Source organism: Kogia breviceps, chromosome 2 (genome assembly GCF_026419965.1).
Source record: "Kogia breviceps isolate mKogBre1 chromosome 2, mKogBre1 haplotype 1, whole genome shotgun sequence".
In the NCBI taxonomy this organism is placed as follows: domain Eukaryota; kingdom Metazoa; phylum Chordata; class Mammalia; order Artiodactyla; family Physeteridae; genus Kogia; species Kogia breviceps.
In genome coordinates this window covers 63,710,777-63,728,300 of record NC_081311.1, presented here as the reverse complement: position 1 = coordinate 63,728,300, position 17,524 = coordinate 63,710,777, and the positions used below count along the sequence as shown (strand labels likewise).

General features: G+C 54.3%; 2 protein-coding genes across 2 annotated transcripts in view; one reads left to right on the top strand and one right to left on the bottom strand.

Annotated features, from left to right (window-relative positions):
- TYSND1 (trypsin like peroxisomal matrix peptidase 1) overlaps nucleotides 1–17,524 on the bottom strand; it is a 1,185,869-nt gene that overhangs the window by 972,333 nt on the left and 196,012 nt on the right. The window lies entirely within an intron of this gene.
- Nucleotides 2,386–17,524, top strand: part of COL13A1 (collagen type XIII alpha 1 chain) — an 86,670-nt gene continuing 71,531 nt past the window's right edge. The window contains exons 1-5 of the mRNA XM_067025463.1: nucleotides 2,386–2,389; nucleotides 7,389–7,415; nucleotides 10,107–10,142; nucleotides 13,008–13,034; nucleotides 15,603–15,653. Coding sequence (XP_066881564.1) covers nucleotides 10,128–10,142; nucleotides 13,008–13,034; nucleotides 15,603–15,653 — 93 coding nt within the window. The 5' untranslated portion in view covers nucleotides 2,386–2,389; nucleotides 7,389–7,415; nucleotides 10,107–10,127. The remainder of the gene's footprint in view (nucleotides 2,390–7,388; nucleotides 7,416–10,106; nucleotides 10,143–13,007; nucleotides 13,035–15,602; nucleotides 15,654–17,524) is intronic.

Genomic DNA, 17,524 nt, shown 5'->3' with positions numbered 1-17,524 from the left:
CACTGCAGAGCTGTTGGGCTTTGAACACAGCACTAGGTGAAGCATCTGCTCTGAAATCCAGAGGTCTGATGAAAGCTGCCAGGGGCTGGGCAGTAGTTAGATTTTCCAAGGGGCCTTAAGATTTTCCAAGGGGACCCTTGAGGATTATCATTAACAGGGGAAAAAAATGTTAGTGATAGAAAAAGTCTTTTTTGATCATTCCTCTATCCCTCTCCCCCTTCCTAAGGTACAGAATCAACTAACAAACAGGGGCTTTTCACATCCTGAAGTCTGTGTAAGTGACAGGTGGGGGAACACTAGCCTGGAAGAGCTTGACAGAGCCAGATTCCTTTGCATCGGAAAAAGGGGGCCTGTAAAAGAGAGATGAGAGGGTTGGGTCCAGAGAGAGGAGCCAGAGGCTGAACACAGCGGGCATCGAGGGGAGAGGATTGGAGAGGGAACAGGTCTGTGGGCGATTTGGGGGTGAGGTGAGTTGCTTTCTGAGCGAGAGGCACGGAGAGAAGCAGAGGAAGAGTCAGGAGCCCTGCTGGTTACTAGCGGCTTGTCCCTGGGGGAGAAGCTCAGCCTGTCTGTGCCTCAGTTTCCTCATCTACAAGGTAGGCATAACAGAATCTACTCTGGAGTGGAAAACACTTAGAATTGTGTCCGGCATGTAGTAAGGACCACAGAAGTATGTGCAGTGGTGGTGATGGGGATATAAAAAAAACTTTGAAATCTCCAGTAGAATTTACATCACTTGGGAGGACCCAGCAAACTGCCCTTCAGGGACTAGGCTGAGTGCCAAGTCTCACATTAGCTGCCCGGCAACACCTGGTGATACCTGTGCGGCCGAGGCTGGTAACAGCGGGCTAGGCCATCACCAGGGCTCTGCTGTGTCACCGGGGACACCCCACCTCCACCATCACCAAGAATCTGTGCACTGGGAGCCCGGCGGGTGCAGGACATCTGCTCTCCATGTGGCTAAACCGTCCCCAAATTGCCGTGGGCTGAACTTTGTCACCAGCCTGTTTCTCACGAGGACACTTCCCCCCACCAAGAGGCACGGACCTTCCAGCTGGACTGGCCCCTCTGGCAAGTGCACTTGGGGGATATTTTCAGGTTCTGGGTGACATTCTCCTGCCCCTCAGCCTAATAGGTCCCAGATGTCCCCTCCTCCCTCCCTCTCGCTGTTCTGAAACCTCACTGCCGGCCTGCCTGGGGCCTCCTCACCCAGGCATTACACCCCTTGACTCTTTTTTTTTTTTTAATTTAAAACATTTTGTTCCCCCTTAACGTGACGGCTTGACAGAGGCCAGCATGAAAGGGGCTGTTTCCTCCTGGAAGGGGACCAGGATGGAGAAACAGGCAGATGAAGGCAGAGAAGGAAGCTGGCTTTGGGAAAGTGAGGAGGAAGGGGAAACATAAGCAGTCTTTATTGGCTGAGCATAAAAGAAGCGACGGGGGTAGCAGCTGTCTTAACGTGGCCAGGTCACCAGGGGCTGGGCAGACACACCGGGCCCAGCTGGGAATCCCACAGGCCCTGGGGCTTTGGTGACTCATGTTTGCAGAAATGCCTTTCAGTTTGCTATCTTTCGGCTGCTGCTTTTTCTCTCCCTTACCTCCCCACCCATCCTCCTGCCCCTTTTGCTGAACATTTGAATTTGTAATTCTCTGCCTTGCCCGTTGTCCGTTGTCCGTAATGAGATAGGGCTCTTGCTGGGGCCTGTGGGAGGGAGGAGGGAGAGTGGCCACAAGGAGGAGGAAAGAAAGGAGAGAGCCTGGAGGGAGGGTAGGGCCAGGGCACAGAGTCGGGCTGTGAGAAAGACGGAGTGGGCAGCGGACCCAGGAGGGCAGAAAGCCTGACTCAGAGCTTAACAGAAACCAGGACAGGCCCGATAAACATCAGGCGGGGAACCCAGTGAGAAACCTCCTTTGGCCCCTGCTGTTCCTGCCTGTTTTCTGTTGCATTTCGTGTGAGCGTGGAGAGACAACGGGCATGCTGATAATCACAGCCTCCAGGTTCTGTAACACTCTGACCCTTGGCAAAAAGCCCTGGTGCCCAGCGCCCTGTGTTTGGCAAAGCCACCGTGTGCCCAAGCTGGGGCGGGTCCCAGGGAGCCTGTTTTGTGGGGTTGAAAGCTGAGGTGTGGAAAGGACAGTTCAGGAAGTTAGGGCCCCGGCCTGGCTGCACCTGGGGCCCAGACCTCTGGATTTCTCATCCAGTGATAAAAATACAGAGATGAAATAAAGGGGGAAGAGATTATATTGGTGACAGTGGGCCAGGAAAATACAAACTTCGAAGACCAGATGGAAACCCCTCAGCCGAAGAATTCTTGGGCGCTGCTTCTAAGCAGCCCTTATGGCATTGACACTGACCCTGGCATTTTCTCTCTCTCTTTCAGGACCTCCTGTAAGTACTCCCTGGAAACCTGGTCTCACGCATCTGAAAGGCCTTGCTCCCTGCTGGTAACCGGGCCCTGGGTGGGGGGATTGAGCCCCCTACACCCTCCACTGAAGTCTGCAGGGTCCCTCCAGAAGGTGGACATGGCCGTCATCTTGCTTTCCACCCACCTCTGCAGCCTCCAGGGCCAGACCATAGTTGTGCTCCGAGCAGAACACATCCCAATTGCAATCTGAAAGGCTGGTTTTGCCCCATTGTTAGCCTGCACCTTTGTCCCCCAAAGAGGCAAGTGGAGTCATAGAAACACTGGGTATTAGAAAAAGAAAGTGATCATCTCTGGTCAGGTCTGGTCCTTGAAAGTGCCCTGCCCTGTCAGTAAACAGGTCGGTGAGCGGCTCTAAGTGTGGACTGCTCCTGAGGACGCGGCGTCCACACCGCTGAGTGGGCAGCTCCATCTGGCCATATCACTTCGGGCAGGTGGTGGTTGGTGATGGTGGTGGCAGGGGTTTTATGTAAGAGAATGATGTCAGTGGGTTAGATTGGGAAACAACACAAATTAGAGGCAGCCTGTCGGGCTCCTTCCCCTCGCATCACCCTAAAGCCAGAGGCAGGGCGGGGGAGCTGAGCCATTTCCAGAGAACCTGAGAAGAGCCCGAGGAGACCGTCTCCTTGAAGTAATGGATCCAGAGAACAGGGGCATGTCTTCTGAGGACAGCATTTGATATCCCAACAAAAGACCCAGAGGTCGCCGGGGGAGCTGGGTATCGGAGTTGAAAGGGCCGAGCCCTCCACATCAGATCTTTCTCAAGGATACTGAAAGCAGCCCTGTCATCATCCCTTCCTCGGAGAAGTCATTTCCATAGCTGTTCTCTTGATCTGAACCAACAAGAACAGCCGCCTGAGTTGTAATAAGACCATGATGTTCCATTCCATCTGTGTCCTGAAAGGCACATTGAACCTGGGCTGACGATCTGGCCCAGCTCGCTCACTGCTCGGTTACAGAGAGAGAGGAAAATCCTGTCATTCCCTGAAAAGAGGAGGGATGATTTATCATGCATGTTTTGGATGTCAGATCTCAATTCCTGTCATCAATCTTCCAAAATAAACTCTGCCATAGGAAACTTCGACAGACCACCTGCTGGAAATGGGCTGCTTTTCCCCTTCTTTGTGACAAAGCCAAAAAGAGTCCTCACCTCCCCCGTTCCAGGGACCTCCCGCATAGCATATACCTCGTTCCCACAGCCAGGCTGCGGGGCTAACCCAAGTCAGCTCTGGGTCCCTGCCTGACTTGAGGGCTGCCCTCACCAGGAACGCAGCATCCTGAGAGCTTCTGCTGGCCTCACCCCACAACTTTCCCCAGCCAGGGAGGGTGCTGTCACTGCTGGGGGCTCTGCAGTGCAGAGCAGATGGGGGGGTGGGGGGGGCGGGGGCGGGGCAGGATATGAGCCTCTCCTCACAATCCCTGCCTGCCCAGCCACCACTCCGATGGACTGAGGGAGAGGAGCCCAGGTAGCTTCCTGAATTCTCAGCCTGACGCAGGAGAGGCCTGAGTCTTCACCCAACTCTGGCTGAAACCGCAAGGCAGGATGAGGAGGAAATGGGAAGCTGGCAGGGGTGGAAATCACCCCCTAGCCCGTTCTCTCTGCTTCCTGCAAAGGAAGAATGCCGCCAGCCAGAGGCAGGGAGAGGGAGATGGCAGCTGGTCACCATGCCTGTCTGCCACCCTCTGGATTTTTCAGGAGCACCTCTGGGGTGACACTGGTTACTGTGGTCAGTGCCTAGATAACACAACCATGCAGGATAGATTTAAATAGCAGCAGGAATCATCTGAGCGGTGGGGCCCTCCACTACCCCATCCCTCCTGTTCATGGCAGACATTGCTAATCAATTAAGAGCCTTCTTAACAGAATGCTTTACTCAGTCACTACCAATCCACTGGAGTCCGCACTCAAGCTGACAGTTGCTGGCCATCCCTGCACTAGATTTAAGAGAGAATTTCTTAATTACAGGAATTGTGAGACTGAAGCAGATGACCAAGGGAAGTATGCATGTCTCTTTCTCCAAAGGAATATAAGGAAATGTATGATGTCCAGCTGCCAGCCCTGGTTGAAAATGATCCTTGCTGAAATACTAGCTAACACTTACTATGTGTTAGGAGCTCTTGTGCTTTTATGGAAGCAGTGTAATTAAGTGATTTCAAGCATGGACTCTGGAGGCAAGCCGCCTGGGTCCAAATCCTGGCTCTGCCACTTGTAGCTGTGTGACCTTGGACAAATTACTTTACCTCTCTGTGCCTCAGTTTCCTCATCTATAAAATGGGAATAGTAATAGTACCTGCCTCATCCAGGTGTTGTAAGGAATATATATAATTGTATGTATGTATATATGTATATATATTATGCATACATATATATGTGTGTATGTACGTATATTTTTTTCCATTTAGAATGTATTAACTCATTTAAATTCTAAAAACAGAAGACTTCCCTAGATGATCCCCAAAGATTCTGACAAGTCTTTAATTTTCAGGAAGAAATTATTATTCTTTGTATTTTTATAAATTAATTTACTATTTCATTATATTTCTACCCCACCTTATTCCAAGAAACATTTCGGGGTGATTTACAAACTAGATAAGGAAACAGTGGAGGGGAGTGTGGAGAGTAGAGGCAAGAAAACAAGGAGAATCCAGAGCTGATGACACCACAACATCTTGTGCAGATGAGCCACAGACGCAGCTTTGAGCTTCTTGGTGGTCAAAGAGGGAAGCAGAGCTGTTACAAGAGTCAGGGGGCAGTAAGATGGGAGCACCCCTGGCTGTTGGGCGAAGCATATCTTTCCCTGGTGCTGAGACCCTAGAGAAGTTCCTCCCGTGTACAGGTGATGTCGTTGTTCAGCACACAGGAGCAGTGGGGGAACTGCCCCTCTGTCCCTATCGGGGTTAGACCCCCTGTGTGAGGTTGGGAACTCCCCACAGGCCCCTCTGCCTCGTGGGACGGGAGGGAGGGGGATGCCCCTTGTTGGCCCACTCCCCAATAGCATTTAGAAATGACAGGAAAAGGGGGATTGGCTCAGTGCTACAGCTCTGGTTTGAGAGCATTGGGTGCCCGAGCTGTCTTTGCGGAGCTGGGAAAGAAGGGGCTGAGTCTCCAGGTTCTTGGTACCCGCCCTCAGGTTCATTCGTTCACAAACATGAATTAAGGAGCTACTAAGAGCTCAGCACTCCTTAAGGCACTGGGGACGCATCCGTGAACAAAACAGAAAGTGCCCTGCCTGCCTTGGGTGCTTACGTTTTAGTGCCTGGGGGCAAAACAGAGTGAAAGGGTGGGCACGGACTCGGTGCCCATGGGGCCACTAACCAGCATCCCCCGAGCTTGGTTCTCTGTGGGGGGCATCACCCCACCCCCTGCCCCCGCCTCTGGGATGTCCTCAGGTGCCAGGGAGCCAGCAGGTGGGGTGGTGCTAGGGGCATTACTCCTGGTTCTGCCTGCGTTGCCTCAGCAGCCCTGAGGCAGATGGACTTGTCTCCGGGTGGGCACCCTGAGACCCCCTCCTGGCACCGCTGTGGGTGTACGAGAAGAGCAGGACATCTGGAAGGAGAGAAACTCACCTGATGGCAGAGCCTCTGGAGGGCGAGACCGGGGGCCAGCTCCACGCACCTCCCGGCCAGTCCTCTTCTTTTCTAATGATCGCAGCATTCAGCACTTGCTCCATGCCGGCCCCTGTGCTGAGTGCTCTACACAAATTATCTCATTCAATCCCAAGAGGTAGATATGATTGTTCTCCCATTTACGAGATGAGGAAACCGAGATACAGGGAGGCCAAGCGATTTGCCCAAAGTCACCAACTAGTAAGTGACAGCCAGGCAGGCTGACTCCAGAGCCCTGCTCTTAACTAAAGCCTGCTTCTTTCTCCCTTACCAAGACCACATCTCTCCTGACCCCAGGCCCCGGCCGTGCCCGGGTGTGGCTCAGCTCCAGAAGCTCTCTGCAGGTGGTCCTCCCATGACACCTCACCAGGCAGCTCCTAGAGCAATTTCTCCACCACCCTCTTGTATCAGATCCATCTGGAAGTTGGGGGCCAGAGTGAAAAACACATGACTTTCTCAGAAGTTGCTTTGTTCCTGAGCCCCCTCCTGTGCATATTACTATGCGAATATCTATTGTGATCAACATTTTTTTGAATGTTTTCCTCTTTTCAGTGGGATTTCAGATCCATCATACGGAGTCTATACTCAGAACTGTGCTGGGCAGGAGTCCTAGGGTCATAAAAAAGAGTTTGAGAAAGACATGGCTGTGGTCAGTGAAGACAGACTCCTGGAGCCACACAGGGTGGGGTCCAACCTCCCGCTTCACTGCCAGCGCCAACCCGTTGTAGAGAGGATGTGGCCTGAAGCTAGTTAGAGGCATTAAAGGAAGGACGTCCCACTGACTGCCCCCTTCACAATCCCAATAGAGGGGAAGAGGCCCCCTAGAGAGACCCACACCCTTCCCACCTCCTGCTCCCTGGCCATGGTCCATCAGCTCAGATGGGGCAGGCCCAGCAGAAGTGTCCCAGGCAGACCGGCTCCATCAGAGCTGGCATCTGGCTTCCCCTGTGTTGTAGGACAGGGAAGACCAAGCTCCAGCCCCTTGGGCCCTTTCCCAGGCCAGGACCAACACACATGAGTGGGGGACACTGAGGCTCAGAGAGAGGGGACATGCCGGTGAGTCCTAAAGCCCTGATGATCCTTGAGGGACAGAGATATGAAGGGACATTCTTGTCTTTCTGTTCCTTGCACCTGCCCTGAGCCTGGCACGGAGGAGACTGCTGCTAACTGCTTTTCTGAATGAGTGAATGCATGCTAGAACTGAAAGGAAGCTTAGTGATTATGGCCCTCTCTTCATTTTGTTCATAAAATAACAGAGGCTCGTAGAGCACAAGTGACTCCAAGGTCACACAGCTGGTTGGGCTCTGTGAAACAATACCCTGACCTTCCTAAACGTCACTCTTTCCCCCTTTATTTCAGGGTCCTGCTGGAAGACCCGGCCTCCCGGTAAGTAGCTTTCATTTCTTTTTTCCTTTGCGTCTCTCTCACGGGCTCTTTCTCAATCCAAGGACAGGAGAGGTTAGGTGGCTGCTTTCCTTCAGGTGTGTCTGGGTGGGAGACCTCTCTCCAGCGCCTCTAACCTACAGCTGAGGGTGAAGCTCCTTGGCACCTTTCCTGGGGCCCAGGCAGGCAAATGACTGCATGCAGGCCCATCCAGGGCCGCACCTGACTTCCATACTGGTGGCCCTATAATGGGAGGCTGGATGGGGAGGCAGTCCCCTGACTTACTGGGTGTCCTCCTTACTGGTATGCACCAGCTTAGTTGAAGGCCACTGTCCCTGCTTTGTCCTATGTCCTCTGGTAAGAGTAGACTCAAAAACCTTGTTTTCCCCCCAGTTACCATTTCTGAGTGCTAGAGAGGCTGGGTCAAGTAACCATGGGGACTCTGGGACAAAAGTGTCAACAGTACTAATAGCCATGTCTCACTGAGACCTTCATAGGTGCCAGGCACTCTGCTAATCCCTCTTTATACATTTGATTTGTTCACCCACTCAATGAAATGGGTATAATTATGCCCATTTTATAGATGAGGAAACAGAGAGAGGTAAAATAGCTTGTCCGATTGTCCAAGCTTCAGTTGTAGACCTGTTGGAGGTCCCGTGTTACCACATACCATCCCATACTGCTGTTCCCTGCGGTCCGTACTCAACATTTGAGGACCATATTTAAAGTCTTCAAAGGCATTGCCCTGTGGGGTGTAGCCAGGGGCATAGATGCATTGAGTACCGGATACCGTGGGCCCTTGGATGGGTAGTGGCTCAGGCGAGATGCTGTAGCCAGCCAGAGGGCCGAGGTGGGCGTGGAGGGGGAGCCCGGGCTGGCACCAGGCTGCCCTCTGTCCCTGCACTGAAGGCCACACCCCCTGGATTCCAGAGCCTTCTGTGCACCCCTCTTATCCCAGTTACTCCTCTTTTAGACTTGAATTATATTGTAACCTCTTGACTAAACCTGCAACTTCTAGAATTCATGTCCAGCAGTGACTTTTTTAATGAAATGCATGTGGGCAAATGTTTAGCGCTTGAAAATGAAAACTCTCCCAGCAAGTACGAGCCCTGGAGCAAAGGAGGATGGGGGACTCTGTCCCATGAAATCCAAGGAGGGGAAAAATCAGATGACTGGGAGAATGTGGGCAGACTTTGTTTTTTTCTGACAATGTCCACCTTTAAAAAGCATTTGGGGGCAATTCTCAGAGCAGGGGCTGCCACACAGAGTTTTCAGCCTCTGGCCATTCCATGCCAATCCCTTACCCGAGCATTCTATGGCCAGGACTGCAAAGAACATTAGTTTTTAAAAAGAAATGAAAAGAAACCAAAAAACACACATCCTGCAATATCATTCAGAAGCCCAAGAGTGAGTGGGTTGTTGGGAAGTCAGAGCCGGCGACCAGCAGGCCTGTCGTCCTCGGCAGGAAGGGTCACAGTCCTCCTCGTGCTTCCGAGCAAAGGGACCTGGGAATGACCCACAAAAAGATTTGCTGATGCTGCTCTCTTGTGAAATACAAAAGTGTGAAGTACACACGTGCTTATAAAAATCATTTGCCTGTGGCCGTACTGGGCTCACTACCTGTAGATGCAGTTTACGCAGCACCCACCAGGTGCCAGGCACCCGGAGTTAGCGTTCCAGAACCATTGTCTCTTGGCATCATCCCAGAAGATGTTCAGGGAGGTTCAAGAAACAGATCCACGTGTATATATGTGTGTATATATATATATATATATATATATATATATATATATATATATGTAAAACAGATATCCACGTATCGCTGCAACCCTGCCACTCTTTCCCAAAGTCTGAACACTTTACTAAAGACGCCTTCAGTCTTGACAGTGTACATGTAACAGGAGCCTAATTCAGAGCTGGTTGCTGTTCCCTGGCGCGTCCACATACGATGCTAACCATCCCTCGAGGAGTTTTGCCTAAGTGAGGTCAGCAGACACAGAATCACCCCCAGAAATGCCCACCCTTCAGGGGAAACCACAAACCCAGCTCTCTCCTGCCGGGACAAACACCTTCTGATTTTCAGCCCCTGTTGTTTTCCATCCTTCCAGGCCCCTGGCAAACCCCAAGCCCCACCCCAGATTTTATGGGTCTGCACATATATGATTGCAAAAAAATATTCTCTACCAAAAGAGGGAGGAACAAAACTTAATAAGCAGATTTCCAGAGTGAGAAGATGTAACCCCTGGCCGCAAAACAAAGCAGTTCCCTCTCAGCAGCTGAAGCTCCTGTTGCGGCTGAATCCACAGGGCGCTCGCACTATTGGCACGGGACGGGGTGGGGGCTGGGTGTGGCGGTGAGGAGGGGCAGGACTCTGTTGGTGGCCTTCGCAGACAGAGGGCCTGGGGAGGAGCTGGGGGATGTGGGCACTGCTCCCCAGCTCCGGCAGAGATAGACCAAGGGAAGTGATTCACCCATCTGTCACACGGGAGCTGCCACTCACCCTGCTTCATGTTCCGTGTGACGAGGATGCGGCCAGACAGTCTGTGGGACTGAAAGGGGTGAGTTCACCCACATGACGCCTGGGAATCATCCCAAGTGCCCATGCAAACCAGGTCTTGGGTGTGTAGCTAGCCATGGGGTCCTTCACATGCTGGCCTGGCTCCAGTCACATCTATATGTTTCTGCCTCCATCAGGGGGACAAAGGTGCCATTGGGATGCCTGGACGTGTGGTGAGTTGGAGCATCTGTGCCTGCTGGGGTGGCCATTGCTTGCTTCCCCGTGCTGGCCTGTCCCGCAGACCATGGCAAGGCGTTGCCTACCCCACCCCAAGGAGGGGTCGGACCTCTCCCTTCCCCCACCCAAGTCTGCTTCAAGGAGGAGGGAAAAGTTTTATTCCAATCCTTCCGATCTTGCAATATGGCTTTACTCTCCAGAGAACTGCCATGGCAAAGGAAAAATCCAAAAATGGCATGAATAAAGCTCATCGCCAATCACTACTGAGGACACCCACCCACTCCACTCCCTAACCTCCCGAGGCTGGCAGCTCACCCCCAGATTTATAGCTGCTCCTGCAACCATCCCCCGGCAAGGGCAGCGAAAGATGGCAAGAAATGCAAACGGAAAATGCTCTACAGAAACTGCAGTGGAGCCAGCTTCCGGAGTCATCTTCGCTAGACAGAGGCTAGTGATGCAGAAAGGGCTTGCTTCCAGGCAGGGCCTCCAAATCCTCAGCAGGAGGCTGGGGGTTAAAACATTCATCGTTTCCTGCTGAAAACAATAAGATGATGAAAGGGAATGTTTGATAGGGAGCTTGTATCTCAGAAATGGGAAGGTTGGTGCTAGGCTTTAAGGTCCCAGCACCAGGGTTTTTCCTGGTGGCTTCTAGCCTCTGAGGGGCTGGAATGGGCAGCACCTGGTGGCAGCCTAAGGCAATGATGGCCACACGCTGGCCTCACCACCCCCCAGCCTAGTCTAGGACGTGGCCCGAGCTGCTCTCCCTGTCTGACCTCTAACTCCCCAACCAGCTGCCAGCCTCAACCTCCACCTGGCTCCCGGTGCCCCAGCTTGCCCCGTGCTGTCCTTCCATGTCACTCACATGGTTTGCCTGGTAACCTCACTTCCTGGGACGGGTTGGCCTTAGGCCTGGGTATGGCATCCTGTGTGAGTCTGCTGACCTGGTGTGAACCCAGTGCTCAGAGAAAAGGCACCAAATCATAGCTAACACTTGAAAGTGCTGCCCGTGTGCTTGGCATCGTGCTAAGGGCCTTCCACACATCAGCTGATTCGGCCCTCACAAGAACTACATGAGGTGGGCCCAGTTTCTACCCCATTGTTCAGATGAGAGAACTGAGGATCAGATGTTAAGTGTCTGTCCCAAGGTCACAGGTCTAGGAAGTGGCTGATCAGGGACTTTAATCCAGGCAGTCTGACTCCAGACCTGTGCTCTTGACCTTGATAATGGAACTCACCCTGCCCAGGCCCCCTCCACTGGCATCACAGCTCTAAGGAGAGTCTGATCCTTAGGGAGAAGCCACAGTCCTAGGTCTAGGACCTGGGACATTTCAGAGTTCAGGATAAGTGTTCCATGTCACAGAGCTTTGAGTTCCCCAGGGCTACCCAAGAACTGTCTGTCAAGACATGGAGGCTGGGAGCCCTGGGCCACCCCCGCATGCAACTGTCCAACCACGTCCCAGATCACAGCACCGTGCAATTCCTGCCTGACCCTGTCTCTAGGCTTCAGTTCTCTAACTCCAAACACTGAGTCCCCCAGGCTGTCACTGGGTCCTTCCCTGTGTATATTAGGGAGACCGCATTCAGCTGCCTTTCTCAGAGGCTAGCTGTGGGTGGGCCTGGGCCAGGCACGTTCTTCACCGTAGCGCTCCAAGATCCTGTTTATCAATGAGCATGTTGAGACTCAGTTTGCCCACGATTGGGGTGGTATTGGGTCTTGTACCCAAGATACCAAAGTCCTTGCTCCGGACAGGTAAGCTTCAGTAGTCTCTACCCAGCCTGCAGCTGCCAGCCTGCAGGGAAGCCTGCAAAGTACAAAGCAATCCCTCCAGGCCTGCCCCCTCCTGCCCTTCTTCTTGGGCCCTGTGGATGTGTGTCCCCCCGCCCCCGAAGTGTCCACCTGAGCCTCCGGTGGAGCAGGAAGGAGAGCCACAGGAGGTCTCCCCATTTCCTTCTACACAAAGCTATTTTCAAACCACTTTGGTGCTTTCATGCTGCTTGTGCTATTTTAAATGTGACAATGGACCCATTTGGCTGCCCAGTAGGAGTCCTGGCATGGACCCCCTGATAAGAGCTGGGGTGGCCAGTGGGTGTGAAATGCCTGAGCTGTTCCCATGATCCCCCAGAGGTGGCTCCACGGGCTGCCACGAATGAGGGTGGATTGGGGCCGTCTATCCACTGGTCACTGAGCGCGCAGGGGTCCTTGTCCGTGACCCACTTTCCTCTGCATCCGGCCACATCCTCCATCCCCCAGTTGTGTGTGTCCTTCTATCTGTCTTCCCTTGTCCCTCCTGGCATCTTGCCTGGCCACCCCTAACAAATCCTGTCGCATCTATTGGCAGTTTTGTGCTTGGTATTCGGTTGGACCTTCAAAACAACTAGACTCCACCTCACCACAGAGTCCTTGGGAAAGTCTTTCCCATGGCCACCCCCTCCTCAAATGACCCCGGCACTGGGGCCACGGCTCCTCAGGCGATTTTCTGACCTGAGTGTGTCCTCCTTTGTCTCTGTCTCTCTCTGTCTGTCTCACACATACAGACACACACACACACACACACACACACACACACCCCTGGCAAGGGGGCCTCGCAAGGCCCCTGCCACTGCTTCCTTCTCAGTTATCTGGCTAGGGCCGGCCCTCAGGCTGAGACACCAGCGGTCCATGTGCTGTGCTCGTTGGACTCGGGACCTGTCGTGTGTCAGCATCTGTGTTTTGTTTTGTTTCTTATTTCACGGTGACTTTCTGTGTTGGATCGTTGTGGCATTAACACGAATTCTTGCGTGTGTGCCTCTCTCTCATCCTTTCTTTTTTCTCTCCCTCCCTGTCTCTTCCCTGCACCCCATGTTGCATGTGGCCGCCACAGGGAGGAAAGGGCCAACCAGGCGAGAAGGTGAGTCCACACTTTCCCCTCCACACTGTCACCCCAGCCTCTGCCTCCACCTCCTGGACTCTTGGGGGGGGCTTCCAGAGGCCCCCATCCCCTCTTCCTGGCACACAGGCCCCAGCGGAGCATGCCAGCCCAGCCTGCTCTGCCCTCGCAGCCTCTCACGGCCCGGTTTCCTAACAGCTTCCACACCATCGGGCAGGAGTCTTGGGATTCCTGGACTAAGGTCCCAGCTTCCCTGGCTGAGGGGGTGTCCCCTGCCCACAGAGGCTGCATGCAGCCTCTTCGCACTGATTTCAGCCTTAGGCAGTCACCCTTCACAGAGGCAAGGAGAGCAGCAACTGCTGTTTTGTGTAGCTGGTTCTAGCCTCTCCCTAGCCCTCCACTGGTCCCTCAGATTTGGACACTCTATTGTGCTGCTCCAGAGAGAGTCCCCCAGGGAAACACCCAGACAGATTCCCGAGGTTATAGAGTGGAGTCTCCCAGGAAGCTAGAAACCCAAGAGGCAGTCCTGGAGCATCAGCCCGGGTGGGTTCTGAGGGTTTACAGAGCAATGCTGCTAACCAGCTCGCTCTACAGATGAGGCCCAGAGAGCTGGTGGGGCTTGGCCAAGATCCCACAGCCATAGTGATGATTGGGGGCCAGAAGCAGACCTCCTGATACCCAGCTCTGTATTTCCTTGCCTGGACATTGCTGCGTGTATTTCTGCAATAGTCTCCGTCTCCAAAATAACAATGACAACAGTAACAATAGAAACTACCATGTATTAAGCATAAACTGTGTCAGGCGCAGTTTTAAGTGTTTTGCTCTGTTCTCCCAAGTAACTCTGATATAGCCCTTCCGGGGAGGCTTTAGTAGTCTCATTTACATGAGAGGGAACTGAAGCACAGAGAGGCAAGGTCACATACCCAAAGTCATACAGCAGAAAGTGAGAGAGCTGGTGAGGAGCGCCGTGGTGTCTGACTCCAAGACTGGGGTTCCTAACCACTGTGCTGTATTGTCCTCCAAATGAAATGAAGACTGTGGGTCTCACTCTCACAGGGGCCTAAACCACCCAGGAGAAAGATGGGGGACACAATCACTGTATAAGGACAGTAGCAGACACTTGCTAGCCCCTTCGTAGACCAGGTGTTCTTTTAAGCACTTTACACCATTATCTCATGAGATTTTCACATCCACCCTATGAGACAGGTGCTATTATCCCTGCAGTACAGAAAAAGAAGCTGAGGCAGAGAGAAGTTAAGTAGCCCAAGATCAGCTGTCAGGGAGCAGAGCTGGGCTTCAAACCCAAGTGTTCTGGCTCCTAACCATCACGCTACACCACCTTGTATAAAAATCCTTGTGTAATTACAATGGCATAAACAGTTGCTAATTTGAAGTCACTCCTCACCTGCGTGTGAGGCATGACATTTTACAAATGCATTTCCGTCCTTTGCCCTGTAAGCGCAGCAGAGCTGCTCTCAGCATCCCTTCACAGAGGAGGTATGTGGGCTCAGAGAGGTTCCATGATGGCAGAGCAGGACCTAGAAGTGAGGCCTGGGTGTTTCCTCTGCCAGGAGGAGTGGACTCCTGATGGGAAGCAACATCCTGCCCTCCTCCAGCCGGGCACAGTCTGGATCCTTCTGCCAGAGCATCACCTCTCACCCCCACCTGTGTTCTATACACCCTTCATCCTCCTTCTGTCAACCTTCCCCAGCCCCCAGCAGAAACACACACACGCACACACACACACACACGCACACACACACACACACACACACACACAGAGGTTTATCTAGGGAGCTGGACCACATGGTACTTTGAGCCCCCAGCCCAGCATCCACCATCCTCTCTACGTTGAAAACTCTGCCCCAGACTTAACCTCTCTGTGTCACTCTCACACCAGGACTAGGAGCCAAGGCAGCTCCAACCTTCAGGCTCAGGGCTGCTGGGCCCACGTGCACAGCAAGTGTGTGTCTTCTCCCCACCCTCTCTTTACAGCAGCTCTAGCCCGGGGCGGGCTGCTGTTCAGCAGTTACCGGGTGTGAAGCCCTGTGGCCATTTGGGGCTGGGGAAGAAGACCTCAGGGGGTGTGAAACTTGGCTGGGGCTGGGGCAGGTTGGGAACATCCTGAGCAGGGCCCTGCGGGGATGCCTCTGGGGCCTGAGCAGCCATGGCTGAGCTGAGGCCTCCTCTCTGCCTCCCTCCCCCCTCCCCACCCCCCGTGGTCCCTCTTGCCCGTCACTGCACTGAATCCTCTTCTCCTGCCTCCGGCCTGGGGTCCCACCGCCCTCTTTCCCTGGTCCCCACATCACGTGTTCTTGCTCACATCTCTTCTCTCTTCGTTCCTCCTGCTTGCCCTCTGCCCTTCTCAATCCTTCTCGAATGTTCCATCCATCCCCTTTTCATCTCCTCTCCTCTGGGTCCCTCATCTTCCTCCATATCCTCTGCCCCGCTTTGTGCTCTGGCCTCTGGTTCTCGGGGCCCACCCTCACCCGCTCCGCCTTCCCCACCTGCCAGCTGCTCCCTTCTACTTTTCCCCTCCCACCCTGCCCCCCTCCCTCTCCCCCTCCTCCCTTTTTCTCTCCCCCACAGGGGGCCCCAGGAGATGCCGGGATGTCCATCGTCGGTCCCCGCGGCCCCCCCGTAAGTGGCTTTTGCCCTTCCTCGGGGTGGAGGGACGGGTGAGTTAGTAAGGAGGCCCGGGGGGGGGGGGTGCAGCGCGGGTCCTGGCCGCGCCTCTGGGTGTGACGGCCGCCTCGAGGACGCGGGTCCGCTGGGCCAGGCCTCAGTGCTGCTGCTGATGTTAAAGAAAGCTGCCTGACTAAACCTACCTCAGTTACAGCCTCTCGGGCGGGAGGGTTCACAAGGCTCTAGCCCCTATAGCCGTGAAACGACAGCAGCTGTGAGGCGGCCTTGCTGTTCACAGGCAGAGAGGGAGAAAGTGCTGGCTCCTCTCCCGGGAGGGCGGTGGTGGCCGTGCTCCAGCTTTGCCGGGGACACGTTCCAGAAGCCCAAGAAGCAGTTACCCCAGAGCCCAGGTCTCCTGAGCCAAGCACCCACTCATGCTCTTGACAGAGCCCAACCCGCCTCTCACCCTCAAAGGCCCTGTTTCTGTGCTCAGTGCTGGGTCCCAGTCCCCTCCACCCAGGGGCTGGGGGCTTGGGAAAAGCAGAGAGCCTTCCCCTCAGATATGCTTCCTTAGGGACCAAGAGGGGGGCGCGGGCGATGCTGCGGGAAGATAGCGTGGCTATGGGAAGCAAGAATGGCTGTTTTTCTCAAAGAGCGTCCGACCCAAGGGACTTCGATAAAATCGCCAAGTGTCGGGGTGGAAAGGACCTCAAGGATGGTCTAACACAGCCTTCTCAGAAGGGGAAACTGAGGCCTGGGGAGAGGAAGGGGCTTAGCCAGGGTCCCACACATAGAGGCCGAAGCAGCGTTAGAACCCAGGACCCCGGGCGCCCAGGGCTCCCCCCACAGCAACAGGCTGCAGTCTCCATGCTCTGCTGTGCTCTTTTCCTGCCCTGCCGTGCATGGTTGAGAGGGGTAGGAACACAGAGCCTAGCCTCATGCTCCCAGAGCCTAGCCCAATGGGTGATGAAGCCCCCCTCCCCATTCCCCTGCCTTCAGTGGGAAGCAGGAGGCTCCTACCCACTGACCAGGGAGAGGAGAGGGGTCAGAGAGCACAGTGCTAAGCTGCGTCCAAGGCCCTGACGGCTATGCAGCCAGGAAGGGGCTATGGTGAGAGCTGGGGCCAGAGAGGGAGAGCTGAGAAGGTCAGAGAGGGTAGCTGAAGGATGGAGCTGGGGAGCAGGGCTGGAGGGCAGGTCGGAGGCCTGGGCTGGAGGCAGGGCTTGAAGGGGCCTGGGCTGCGTGGACAGGCCTTCCCTGCAAGGTTTCTACCAGCTCAGACCACGCGACAGTGCTGAGGGCTGACACTTCGCACTTACTCTGTGGCAGGCGGTATCCTAACACCTTTACACACGGTAGCTCACTTAATCCTCACGAGAACTCCACAGGTAGGTAGGATTAGCACCTCCATTTTATAGATGAGAAAAGCAGGGCCCAGCGAGGCTGAGTGACTTGCCGAAGGTCATACGTGAGAGTGTGGCCATGGCGCTGTCATTTGACACTCAGCCCGGGACGTGTGCTCAGAGTGTACCCTCTGACCCCTGCTGCTACCCAACCACGGGGTTCCCATCACCTGTGCTTCCAGCTCACGTGGCCACCGTCCCAATGGGCTGTAAGCCCCCTCATGTACTGGTGGAGCCACAGTGTGGATGCCCTGAGCCCAGGTGGGGTGCCCAGCCAGGGGGCGACTAGGAGATGGGGAGATCACAGAGAAAGACGGTCCCCCAGGCTCCAACGGCAAGGACTGAGTCTGGGGTGGAGAGGACAGGGCAATAACACAGAATACAGGCCCTACCCTTTGGCCACCATCTCTGTCTGCCTCCTGGTCTGACCACAGATGTTCCCTTGTGTGGATCAGGCTGGTCCTCTCACACCCTCTTAGCAGC